The sequence below is a fragment of the Leopardus geoffroyi genome, chromosome E1 (genome assembly GCF_018350155.1).
Source record: "Leopardus geoffroyi isolate Oge1 chromosome E1, O.geoffroyi_Oge1_pat1.0, whole genome shotgun sequence".
NCBI lineage: Eukaryota > Metazoa > Chordata > Mammalia > Carnivora > Felidae > Leopardus > Leopardus geoffroyi.
In genome coordinates, this window is record NC_059330.1 from 12,615,479 (window position 1) to 12,628,667 (window position 13,189).

The 13,189-nt window shown below is 60.0% G+C and overlaps 1 protein-coding gene across 3 annotated transcripts in view; it reads left to right on the forward strand.

Moving 5' to 3' along the window:
- Window positions 1-8,032, forward strand: part of KCNJ12 (potassium inwardly rectifying channel subfamily J member 12) — a 45,153-nt gene extending 37,121 nt beyond the window's left edge. For 2 of the 3 annotated variants that reach the window (XM_045487663.1, XM_045487662.1), the window contains exon 3: window positions 2,838-8,032. In XM_045487663.1, coding sequence (XP_045343619.1) covers window positions 2,894-4,198 — 1,305 coding nt within the window. In that variant the 5' untranslated portion in view covers window positions 2,838-2,893 and the 3' untranslated portion in view covers window positions 4,199-8,032. Of the gene's footprint in view, window positions 1-357; window positions 643-2,837 lie in introns of all 3 variants that reach the window. The other variant, XM_045487661.1, reaches the window with a different exon arrangement.
- Window positions 8,033-13,189: the final 5,157 nt, after the last annotated feature.

The following is a 13,189-nucleotide window of genomic DNA, read 5'->3' on the forward strand; positions in this document are numbered from 1 at the left end:
CTGAGGACCCGACTGATGCCTGCAGCTCTAACTCTATCTCTGATCCTTACTTTCTGGGTGACTTTGCTCATAGTCTCAGTTTCTACCTGAGAAACAGGGGAGCAGGGCGTGAACGTGACCTTGTTGATTTTCTCTGTGTGGTTTTAGGAGGAACACCAACAGAAGAGGGGTTCCCCAGCCGGTGTGACACATTGGGTGGGTCCCAAGTGCCCAGCCCGGGCACAGACACCAGGAGTCACTGCAGCAGCCTTCCCTGTCTGGGCGCTGCTGGCCAGGCGCGAGGCTGCCTGGCTGGTGGGAGCAGCGCGCCAGGCTGGGTTCTCCGGCCTTTGATTCTTCCGATTCTGTCCCTTGCAGGCCTCGAGCCGCTCAGAGCCCCAGTTGGAGCAGCCATGACCCGCTGGACATCCCTCCAGGCCTCCAGGCCACATAAACCTGCCCCCTGCGATCCGGTGGCCTCCCGCCGGCATCTAAGTACCCCGAGCCTGGCCACCTGTGCCTGGAGGGGCCAGGAACCCGGGGCTGAGCCATCTTCTCGGCGCAGTCTCCGGGGTCCCCACAATCGCCGGCTCCCTGCCTCCTGGGCTGGGCAGAAGCAGCATCCACCATTACAGCCTCAGGCCTCAGCTCCTCAGACCCATGGTGAGGTGGTCAGCTGGAGTAGCTGTGGGGGGAGGAGGGAAGTGCGAGAAGAGGCCCCCATGGAGCCTAGAGTCCCCCATGGCATGAGACCTTGCCTTAGACAGAGTGGTTTGAATTTCACCTCTCCTGCCTTGTGGCTGTGTGGCTGTGGAGAAGTCGCTTAACCTCTCTGAATCTCCAGTCAGAGGAGAAGTAATGCTAGCAGCCACCTTCTTGGGTTTCTGAGAGGATGACCTAAGACCAGCAAATGCTGACGAGTCTGGCCTGCTTTCTCTGCAGTTTGAGGCAATGAGAAACGAGAGTGTCACACATGTGCCACAGCCCCGGGGATCCAGAAGCACCTGGCAGCTGAGACACACCCTGGGACGGGTTTGCAGCCTGGGTGGTCATGTGAGCTTCTCCCGCACCTGTCTCCCAGGGGTTTGAAGCAGAGGTCAGATGTCACGCTCCCCCGGAGGCTCTGGCTGCCCCTGGTCACACAGAGCCGGGCTGAATGCCAGTGTCGCCTCCCCCTGGCTGTGTCACTTCCTGTTTCCCGGTCTCTGGTGGGTGCCCAGCCACCTGCCTCTCTGCTTCTGGCCCGGCTACCGTGGGGGCCTTCTTATCTGGGGCCCCATTGTCTTCTGGGCATTCGAGGGCTCCCAGCCTTGTCTAGCACTGACCTTCTGGCGTGACCGGAGGAGGGGATCAGGGGTGAGTGGGGAGGAATACACCTGACTCCTCAGTGCCTCGGCCAGGCCGGCCGGCCAGGGTTCTCCCCCTCCTTCCAGCCCAGCCCCGCTGAGCCAGGCTGGGGGCCTGAGCACTTGCAGCCCCGATGCTAATGGCCAGATGGCCTCAGTGCCCGCAGGGCCGGGCGGCACCGTGGCCTCCGGCCCGCAGATGCCTCAGCCTGGCACCAACAGGCCAGCCCGGAGCCAACGGGGCACTGGGGGAGGGGCGGCCGCCAGCCTGTGTGTCTGGGGGCTGAATGTGTGCTACCGGCCGTGAGAGCAGTGTTTGTCCGGCCACGGGTGCTGTGCAGCGGGGCACGCCCTGAGACTCGTTGGTGTGCTTGGGTGTATGTGCGCGTGTCTGTGGCAAGTCAACCACGTGCTCCCCTGCGTGGGCCCAGGACAGTGATGCTTCTGAGCGCTCCCTATGTGCTGTCACTTGGAGCTGAGAAAGGCAGGGATAGGGAAGGCCCCTGGGCCGGGGTCAGTCAGGGACCTCTCTGGGCACTGAACTCGTGGACCCCCTCCTAGCTACTGCTGGGGACTCAGAGGACGTGCAGAAGGGGTGTTGGGAGTGGGTGCCCTGGGGCAGAGCCCGTGAGCGTCAGGAGGGTGTCCTCGGGGCCAGGCTGTGTCCCAGACCCTGGGCATGAGACAGCAGCGAACGAAACAGCACACCCCCCGTGTTCCGGTGGCCAGGGATCTCATAGTGGGAATGGCAGCCAAGCCAACCCCGTGCATGTCATTGCTGTTATTACCACCATTATCAGCTCACCGGTCGGTGCTTTGGGGTTACAGTGAGGACCTGGGTGAGGTGGTGCGGTCTCCCGAGGGTGCAGGAAGACCTCTGGAGATGCTCCTGTGGCATTGAAGCCAAGGACCGAAGGAGGTGAGGTGTCAGGAGGATGTCTGGGAGGAACGTCCAGGACAGGCTCGAGGAACAACGTGGAGGCAGTGGGCTGTGGCCGAGTGAGCGAGGCGGAGGCGGGAGGTGGGTTCCGAGGGGTCCCAGGCTCCGCTCGCGCAGGCCTGGCAAGTGCCAGCAGGGACTCTGGCTTTGAGCGGAGGACGGACAGGCGCCCCCACTGCAGCTGCCTCTGGACTGGGGTCGGGGCAGGAGCATCGAGGTTGGTGAGGTGGCCGCCATACTGGTCCGGGTGGGTGATGATGGGGACTCGGGCCACGGAGGCGGGAGAAGAGGCAGGATCCCAAATATATTTTGAAGTCAGAGCCTTTGGGGTGGGACCAAGACGAGTTGAGGATGAATCCAAGGTTTTTGACCAGAGCTACTGGGAGGATGGAGTGTCCCTTTTCCAAGCCGAGAGGGAGGATAAGGAGCTGGCTTAGGAGGGGAAATGGAGAGTCCGGTGATGGGTGAGTTAGGGCGAAAATGTCCGCCCGCCACGTCCGAGGGCTGGGTGGGGGCGGAAGCACGGGCCCGAGTGGCCTGCTCCGCCAGCCATGCCGTCTTCTCCATTACAGGAGACGCCCCACCCGGAGCCGGCCTGGGGGCGAGCCAGGGCCCCCCCACCCCCGGGATGACCTCGGCCGGCAGGGCCAACCCCTACAGTATCGTGTCATCAGAGGAGGACGGGCTGCACCTGGTCACCATGTCGGGCGCCAACGGCTTCGGCAACGGCAAGGTGCACACGCGGCGCAGGTGCCGGAACCGCTTCGTCAAGAAGAACGGCCAGTGCAACATTGAGTTCGCCAACATGGATGAGAAGTCGCAGCGCTACCTGGCCGACATGTTCACCACGTGCGTGGACATCCGCTGGCGCTACATGCTGCTCATCTTCTCGCTGGCCTTCCTCGCCTCCTGGCTGCTGTTCGGTGTCATCTTCTGGGTCATCGCCGTGGCCCACGGCGACCTGGAGCCGGCAGAGGGCCGCGGCCGCACGCCCTGCGTGATGCAGGTCCACGGCTTCATGGCGGCCTTCCTCTTCTCCATCGAGACGCAGACCACCATCGGCTACGGGCTGCGCTGTGTGACCGAGGAGTGCCCCGTGGCCGTCTTCATGGTGGTGGCGCAGTCCATCGTGGGCTGCATCATCGACTCCTTCATGATCGGCGCCATCATGGCCAAGATGGCTCGGCCCAAGAAGCGGGCACAGACGCTGCTGTTCAGTCACAACGCCGTGGTGGCCCTGCGCGACGGCAAGCTCTGCCTCATGTGGCGCGTGGGCAACCTGCGTAAGAGCCACATCGTGGAGGCCCACGTGCGGGCCCAGCTCATCAAGCCGAGGGTCACCGAGGAGGGCGAGTACATCCCACTGGACCAGATCGACATCGATGTCGGCTTCGACAAGGGCCTCGACCGCATCTTCCTCGTGTCACCCATCACCATCCTGCACGAGATCGACGAGGCCAGCCCGCTGTTTGGCATCAGCCGGCAGGACCTGGAGACAGATGACTTCGAGATCGTGGTCATCCTGGAGGGCATGGTGGAGGCCACGGCCATGACCACGCAGGCCCGCAGCTCCTACCTGGCCAACGAGATCCTGTGGGGCCACCGCTTTGAGCCTGTCCTCTTTGAGGAGAAGAACCAGTACAAGATCGACTACTCCCACTTCCACAAGACCTACGAGGTGCCCTCCACACCCCGCTGCAGCGCCAAGGACCTGGTGGAGAACAAATTCCTGCTTCCCAGTGCCAACTCCTTCTGTTACGAGAACGAGCTGGCCTTTCTGAGCCGTGATGAGGAGGACGAGGCAGACGGAGACCAGGATGGCCGCAGCCCCCAGGCCCGGCATGACTTTGATAGACCCCAGGCCGGTGGCGGTGGCGGTGGCGGCGGCGGCGGCCTCGAGCAGCGGCCCTACAGACGGGAGTCAGAGATCTGAGCCGCCATCGGCCAACATGCAGCATCCGCCCCGCCAGGGAGAGGCCCGGCGTCCCGCAAGGGCCCCGGGTTTGAGCAGAACGGGCCAGGTGCCCCGGTTGCAGACTCAGTAGCGTTTTAGATGTTTTATGTTTCTTCACAGTGGCCTGGCAAGGTTGGCGGGAGAGTGGGCGGCCAGTGGGCTGCCCCTGGCCTCAGGGGCCAGAGCAGGTGCAGGGACAGGGAGGTGGCCTCTCGGGGTCCAGGCCAGGAGCCGGGGGCTTCTGCCTGAGGCTAGAACTGCAGCCTGCCTGGAAACGGCTCCACAGCCACCCAGCCTCTGTGGGCGAAGGCTGGCAGGCTGCAGTGCGCCTCGCTGGTTTTTAACTTGGGGAGAAACACCAGTTTTGGCTTTCTCAACCTTAGCTTGAGTAAGACTGTTTACAAAAAAAAAATAATAATAATAACACGTGATTGAAAACAATTTACTTTGTGGGGGTTATAAGAAAGGACAGTTAGAATCCCACTAGTCTGCTGAGATGGAAGCAGTCAGATGGAGGCTCCACGAGGTTCCCTGAGGCCGAACAGGCCTCTCCTCTGCGAAGGCGGGTGCGTGCCGGGCGGCACATCCGCAAGGGCGAGCGCGGTGCCCACCCGTGGTTCTTCATGCTCACGGGCGCGTTAGATGACGTTTGCGATAGAAAACCAAGACCATGTGAATGACCGTAATAAAAGCTTTCCGGTAGAGGTGGTACGGGTAGGGGCTGGGAAAAAACCAGTTTGAGCTTTTTGAGTTTGACTTTTGTACCTTAGAGGTGCGTCTCAGGGCTGGATATGGGATCTGCCTGCCGTGGAGGGTCCGCTCTCCCCCCACCCGCCAGATTTTCCTGTTTTACTTTTCTCTCCTTTTCTGCCCAGTAGCCCCCACCCCTTCCACAGTGAGGGATACTTGGAAAACGTTGGAGGAGATGGCCCCGTGGGAAGGGAGGCCGGGTTCCCAGACTACAAGGAAGCAGATCAGCCCCGTTCCCACGGGACCCCAGTGAGTCGTGCCTTAGAGACCCGGGTGGGCCAGCTCCGGTTGTTTCTGTTCTTATCAGACTCGCCCCTCCTCCCAGCCGCCCCTGACTCCACCGTGAAGTCCCCACCAGCCTGTCTGCAGAGGCTGGGCCGTCCTGGTGCTCTCTGCACACCTGGGGCAGCACGGGCTGTACTCTGCTGCTGAACGGCAGAGGAATCGTCTTAGAAAAGGTGTGGCATCGTCAGCAGAGATGACTGAGGGTGGCACATGCATCCAGGCACCCTCGTCAGGAAGGGGTTTGGGGCACTGGGCTCTGTTGGCCCAGAGCAGGCCCCTGGACCAGGAGCTGCCCAGTGTGGGCTTGCTCTTGGTGGAGGACACAGATGGCAGAGATGGAGCTGGGGCCCTTTCCAGGACAGCTGAGAATGTTGTCCTCCCAAATAACCAGGCCTGGAAGGAAGTCCTTAATTAGAAAGCCCATGTGTGTCTCCCCAGCCTGCCTGTCTAGGCCACTCCAATCCGCGTCCCCCAAGACAGCCAGGCACCAAGGACTCTGGCCCAAGTGGGGAAACAGGTAGGGTGCAAGGTCACCCAGTGAGTGGGTGGGTCCTGGGAGGCAGGGAGAGGCCGGGGCGGGGGGGGGGGGGGCTGGGCTGGGGGCCCTTGCCTTTTCTCTCCTTCTCCAGCCCCCCAGGGAAGCCGGAGACCTGGCCTGCAGTCAGAGGCCATGGAGGGTCTGTGCACGAGCTGTCAGTTCCCACCCATAGACACCCTGGGCCCGTGCCCTCAGGTGCGCCTGACTCCTAGCATCCTGCCCTAGCCTCAGGCCCCACCCTCATTTCTGGCTGGGATGATTCAGGCCGCGGAGGCAGCTCTTTCCTCTCAGGATCTGCTGGAGGGACCTCAGCTCCTTCTCAGCCCAGGGCCTGGCTTCCAGAGCCGGCTTTCTCCATTTGAGCCCTGGGGCTCGAGGGTGGAGTTGATGCGGGAGGGCTTACCTACCCACCCCCGCCCAGGTTGTCAGGGAGCCAGGGAGGGACGAGGTGGTCCTGGTCACTTGGGGCTGGCATAGGAGCCTGCATTCTGCTGTGCCCAGTAGCTGGAGATCTTTCCCGGGCCGGGTGTGTCCGGCTTCCGCTCCCACCCTCCGGAGCAGGGGCCAGGGACTCTGGGTTCCCCCCAGGCCCTAGCCACCTCGGCTTGGTGCGCCTCCTCTCAGGCCTGTCCCCCTCCCGGGCCCACACCGGATGGTTCAGCCCCAGACCCTGCGGGAGAGCAGCCCTGATCTGCCTTTCATCTCTTGCCAAAGGCAGATGCTGCGTTTTCAAACTCTTCTGCCCTCTTTTTTTTTCCTCCCCTGTATTTATTTATTTATTTATTGCTTGTGCTAAAGACCAAAATAGTCTCCCTCTCTAGTGCACTTGAAACGGGAGGGTGGATGGGAGGAGCCGTGTGTGTGCAGAGCAAGGATTACGTGGTCCCTGGGAGTGTGTGCCGCGTGTGTGTGTGTGTGCGTGTGCCACCCATGTTTGTGCATGTGTGTGTGGCATGTGGCAAGCACGTCAGTCCTCTGAGTGTGCCACATGCCGTGCGTGGTGTGTGTGCTGAGCACAGGTGAGTGGGGAGCGTTTGTGCCCGTGTGTGTGGTCCGTGTGCCGTGCAGGTGTGCGTACCAATCCGGTCCCTCCCTTGCCTTCCCCGGCACTGAGATCTCCAAGGGGTTTCTTGACAGCCTGAACTAGGAGGTGTGGGGGTTGCAGTTGGCCCAGAATGTGGCCTCTGACACCCTCCCGCCTGAGACACCGAGCCGCTTGTGTGGGAAAGGGGCCGTGCTGGCAGTGTGCTCAGGAGCGTGAGTGTGTGAGCCCCGAGTGTGGGAACTGACGTGGACAATCATCCCATCTCATCTCTGTTCAAGCAGACGTGTGCAGTCATAGCTTTGCCTGAGTGCCCGGGTGTGCGGATTCACCCCGTCATGGGAGCGCCGTACAGGTGTGTGCGCAGGGCGATCTCCACACGTGTGTGAATCCGGGCTGATGGCATCCATGCGGGATGTGTACGCATGCGTATGCAGATACACGCAGAGACTCGTGTGTGCGTTTACCCGTAGGCGTGGTTGTGGGTGTGCGTTCCATACGTGGGCATTGGTTTAACTGTTAGCCAGGCTGGAAGGCTGGGGACGCGCCGCCCAGGACGGATGCCGGCTCTGGACGTGGGCACATAGCTGAACGCAGTAGTCCTGCTGACCCCCTGCCCTGATTGTGTCCGGAGGGGAATGTGTGGAATGTGCGTGCCGGAGGCTCCGAGGCAGTGTCTTCGTGTGTGCGTGAGTACATGGCATCCAAGGATGGCCTATGCGTGTGTGCATTTGTCCCAGTGAACACGTATGCACGTGTGGAGCATTTGCGTGGCAGCTGGGCCAGGCTCTGTGAGCAGGGCTGGCGCCTGCCTGCTGGGGGCAGCGTGTATGGGCACGTGTGAGCATGTGCAGGTCCCAGGGGTGTGTGCACACGGATGTCAGTGGAAATGGTGTGTCTGTGCACGCTCGTGCGTGCTGCTAGGAACATGCTGGCCGCCCCCCCGTGCCCTGCTGGTGCTGTGCCGCCCCGTCCCCGCCTGCTGAGGGTCCCGGTGGGGGCCGGGGGGGCGGGAGCGGGGTCCTGATGGGAAGGAGGCCCCTGCACAGGGGTGTCTGCCCTGCGTGAGGTCATAGAATGTCAAATCTATTTTAAATGGTGAAACTGGAGAATTTTCATGTTATTTTCAATACATAGCAGTATCTAAAGACATAGGCCACGAGACTAGACCACATTAAATGCATTTTGATCTCTTTGAGTGCCACCGTGTGGAGATATGTGTTTGAAAATCCCTGCCTGGCATTCCGATGCTCCCTCAGCCCCCTGTGTCCTGGGGCGACGGGGCTCCCCAGGGGCCTTGGGGGCGGGGGTGGGTGGGTCACGGTAGGAGCTCTGGGAGAGAGGACAGAACACAACCTGCTCGCAGCCCCCAGCGGGCTCTTCCAACTGGCACATAGACCCTCATTCTCCTGTGACTGCACACCCTGTCCCACACAGACCCCCGGGGGCACACCACCCACTCGGACCGGTTGTCACACTTCCCCAGCCACGTGACCTTGGGCCACCGCTTTGTCCTCCCTGGGCCCACACCTCCCCGCTTTGCGTTCCTTCTGCAGAGATTTGAGGAGCGCGTCCACACGCACGCGTGTGCCGACTGCAGGGCAACAGTAGCTCTTTCCTGGGACTCGGGCGCGGAGGAGCCCCGGCTGGACAGCAGCCCCGGTTCTCACCACCGTAGGGGAGAGGAACCCCTACTGCAGCCTGGCGCCGTGAGGTGACGGGGAGGACCTGGAGTGGTGTCCCCCCTAGGGAGGCTGGGCCGATGCGGGACAGAGGGAAGAGACAAGTGCGGCCAGAAGGGGGAGCAGGAAGGCCAGCAAGGCCCATTCTGGGGAAGGGAGAATTTTATCTGTAGGAGGGCTCAGTCTCTGGGATTTCAGTGGCTTTCTAGCAGAGGGCCCACAGGGAGAGAATTCTTTCCTTTGCCCAAACTAGTTCCGTGGCCTGAGAACTCCTCTGCATCAGTGAAGGACCCCAGGGGACCTTCATTCTGTAGGATTCAGATGATGATTCCAGACCACAAGGTAGGAAGCCTGGGTAGTGGTGACGTATGCACTGATGAAGGACAGGAGGTTGGGAGGTGTTGGGGGCAGGTCATGAAGGCTTCTTGGAGGTTGTTTTTCCCTGGGGTTGAACCTGGAGACAGGGAGAGCTGAGGGTGGTTACGGCTAAATCTGGGGGCGGGGTTGGAGCTCATCCTCTCCTAACCCTGGAGCCCTCCTTGGCACCGCAGTACCTGAATCTAAGCCAGTTGAGGCCAGGGAGTGATGGCCTCCCCCAGCCCCCCGAGTGCTAGTTCCCACAGACGGGTATGGGGCCCCAGTCAGCGCTTGATAAATATTTATTGTTCAAACTTCGTAGCACTGAAGCTCAGGAGCCTTGAGATACCCCCTGTCCTGGCTGTGACCCTCGGGCAGACCCCAGGCCACTCCTTTGCTTGGTGACCTATATTGAATTCCTTTTCTCCTGTGGCCTCGGTCTCCTGGTCTCTAAAGAAGGGGTGTCCATAATCGTTGCTAGCTCTCACGCTTGTCGGAAAGAACGAGAAGGAGAAAGAGGACCTTTAATTAGCAGATGCCTTGCACACATGCTGTATATACAAGCCCACGAGGTGGGGCCGGTGCACGTGGAAGGAGCCCGAGGCTCGAGGTTGCAGCAACACCGGGTCTGTGTGTGGCTGAGACCACAGGCTCCCCCTGCACTTACCTGCCTCCCAAGGATGAGATGAGCCCAACTCAGAATCTGCTTTTTAAAAGGTAGAACGGCGTGGGGGGTGGGGTGATGAGTGTTTAGTGAGCGCTCACGAACTTGAAGTTTGAGGTCTTTAAGGTGCCGGGTTTACCTGCTTTAGAGGAAATCAGTCCAGGGACATTAAGGGACTTTCAAGGGAGGTTATCTGAGCTGGGATCTGATCCAGGCCTTGGGTCCCCAAGCCCTCCTGCGGCCTTCATTTCACCCAGACGCCACTACCCTCCCAGGCACCGGACCATCCAGGACCTTTCCTCTGTCTACCAGTGGCCGGTGCTGGGGTTAGATTCTCGGCCAGTGGAGGGATGACGGCCCAGCCAGGGGGCCTGCCCTGGACTCCGTTTATCCTTCCAATCATCTGTCTCCTGCAGTGAAGGGCCCCACTGGCTCAGGAAGGACTCACAAATGGGTTTCCCTTCAGTGTGGATGGTCGACATCATTGCTGTCCGTTTGCCCCTTGGGGATAGTGGGGGCTTCAGAGGACATACCCTATCCCACTACGGCCCACCAGGCATCCAGCACCAGAGTGACAGAATCAGGCCTTGTAACCCCACTTCCCACGGCCCTCCCTGGCTTCCTGCTACACTGAAAATAAAATTCCAACTACTTCTCCGCCCCTGAAGCCCCATTCCATCTTGCCCTGACTTCAGCCAGCTCATCTCCCCCTTTCCCTGTGCCCCTCTGCTCCAGGCACCCGCCTCCTTCTACTGTTTTGAGAACACTATATTTTCATCTTCACCCCAGGACCTTTGCACATGATACTCCCTCTGTCTGGAACACTTTCCCCTCAGATCTACCTCCTCCTTCCCATCTAGGCCTTCCCTGACCCAGTGTCGGAGAGCTCCATGAAGGCAGGGATTGTCCTCTCTTTCATTCACTGCCGGGTCTCCGGTGCACGGCACAGTATGTGCCTCGTGTGAGTTTGCCTAATGGATGGTTGAGTGGAGGGGGGGGTGGGTCCCTTGGGCCTCCCACCCTGAAAGGGGTCTGCAGGTGTCACCAACCTACAATCTCCACCTCTTCCCATCGCCCCAGCTTGGACGGAGCCTACCGCACCAAGCAGTAACAATACGGAGTGATGCCTGAGTGGTAATGGGACGCACACAAGGTGCCGTGGGAAGAAAAGCAAAGGGAGGCCTGGTGAGAGAGGGACCAGGGTGGGTCCCCCAAGGAAGTGACACTTCCTCTGAGATCTGAGGGATGAGTCAGGCTTTGCCGAGTATGTGAGGAGTTCCCAGGCCCTGAGTGGGGAAAGAACACAAGGAGAAGCAGAAGGAACCGACTCCGTTGGGGGAGGGGCAGGGAAGACCATGAAGGGTCCCCATTCCCGGCACTCGGCCTCTCAGGCCTGTGCCACAGCCTCACGGCCTCGACCTCCCGGAAGGTCAGCCTCTGTAGGGCCGGGGAAGCCCTGTTCCACCTGCTTCACGGCTGTGCCCGGCGCCCAGAGACGCAAGACCCGGCACCCGCTAGGTGTTCAGTCAGTTGAGTAGGTGCTCCATCTGGCTGCTCTCAAGCTGCGGAAGAGCCACCGAAGAAAAAGGTCAGTGCAGCTGCCTGTCGGCATTCTCCGCGCACGAGTAAAAATCCAGCCTCGGGTCGTAGGGAGCTGCTGCCCAGAGGCTTTGACGGTTTCCTGTGCCGTGAAGTCGAATCTGATAAAATAAAAATTTGAAATGTACCACGTAAAACACACAGGGTGGCATAGGAGACCCATTTCACTGGAATGCCGTCATCAAAACGGGAACGAATGAACTTGTGGCATGTTAGCGGCTGTGTTTCCTCGCTAACCACCGATGGGCGAGCGCCCCCCGGCGGTGGCTCCGCTGCTGTCATCTCCCCAGTGAGGAGCACAGCCTCGCTGCCAGGGGGTCCCATAAAACTGAGGGGCGGGGTCATGACCCCCACCGTCGCCTCCATTATAAAAGGAAGAGAATACTTAATTTGTGTTAGTGGTGAAACAACGTGGAGATATAGTCTTCGCACCCAGATGCATGTGTCCTTCATTTTATAAATTTTTTTTTTAATTTTTTTTTTCAACGTTTATTTATTTTTGGGACAGAGAGAGACAGAGCATGAACGGGGGAGGGGCAATGAGAGAGGGAGACACAGAATCGGAAACAGGCTCCAGGCTCTGAGCCATCAGCCCAGAGCCTGACGCGGGGCTCGAACTCACGGACCGCGAGATCGTGACCTGGCTGAAGTCGGACGCTTAACCGACTGCGCCACCCAGGCGCCCCTATAAATTTTTTTTAACGTTTATTGATTTTTGAGAGAGAGCATTGAGCAGGGGAAGGGCAGAGAGAGAGGGAGACACAGCATCCAAAGCAGGCTCCAGGCTCCGAGCTGTCCGCCCAGAGCCCGACGCGGGGCTCGAACCCACGAACCGTGAGATCCTGACCGGAGCCGAAGTCGGAAGCTTAACCGACTGAGCCAGCCAGGCGCCCCTGAAACGTGCATTTCCGACAAGCTCCCCGAGGAGGCTGTGCTGCGGTGGGGGCTTCACTTGCAGAGCTGCTGCTGCTTGTCCAGGGACACGTCCTGTAACGCCAGGCAGGACGGAGCCCCAGAGGTATGACTTAACCCCCTAGCCGAGGCTCTCATCGAATTCCGGGTGACCTGGCATCCCCCACAGAGGTGCCAGGCCGCGCAGCCCCTCTCTGGTGTAGGAGAGAGAACATTCTTTCTTCTCTCCTCTTAGGTTCTCCACCTGGTGCCCTGCGAATTAGATGGACAAAAGACAGAGTAACAAGAGAATACAGGCATTTATTAGCCCGAGCTTGGCACATACACAGGGAGAAGTGAGGCATGAGTAATTCCAATGGATGCTTACACAGCGCCTCGAAAGAGTTCTATGGATGAGGAAACTGAGGCTCAAGGAGCAGAGGAATGGGCCAGCAGCCTGTCTTGTGGCTCAAGCCAGATTTCTGATGCCCCTTTTCTCTCCTCACGCCCCCCCCTCTGGCGCAACATGCTGACCCTTTTAATCTCTAAAATTCGTTTGGAGCCTGACTGGATTTCTCCATGCCACTGCCGCTGGTCCAGGCCGCCATCGTTGCTTCTCAGATGACGGCCACTATCCCCTCTCTGGCCCACTGGGGCTTTCTTGCTCTCTTCTTGACCTGGGCAAGTCTTTGGGGCCCCCTGGCTTTGGGACTGGGGGATCTGGGCTCTCTGACCCCCATGAATCCAAAGAGGCACTGGCAGGGATGGCGTCCTGGCAAGGCAGAGAGTTTAGCTGAACAAACCTGTGCCTGGTTCTAGCCTCCCCGACTCTGCCAGCTGTAGCTCCTCCCTGGGCCTCAGTTTCCCCATCTTCAATCTGGCCTACCAGGAACGGTGCTTTCTCATGGCCCTGAGTGCTGGGCCAGCTCTGTGGGCCCAGGTGCTAGAGATCTTCTTCCCTTCCTGGATCAATGCTGGGGTCATTGCTGAGGCCTGGGACCATTTTTTAAAAAAATGTTTATTTATTTTTGAGAGAAAGACAGAGAGTAAGCGGGGGAGGGGCAAAGACACACACACACACACACACACACACACACACACAGAATTCGAAGCAAGCTCCGGGCTCCCAGCTGTCAGCACAGAGCCCGACGCGGGGCGCGGA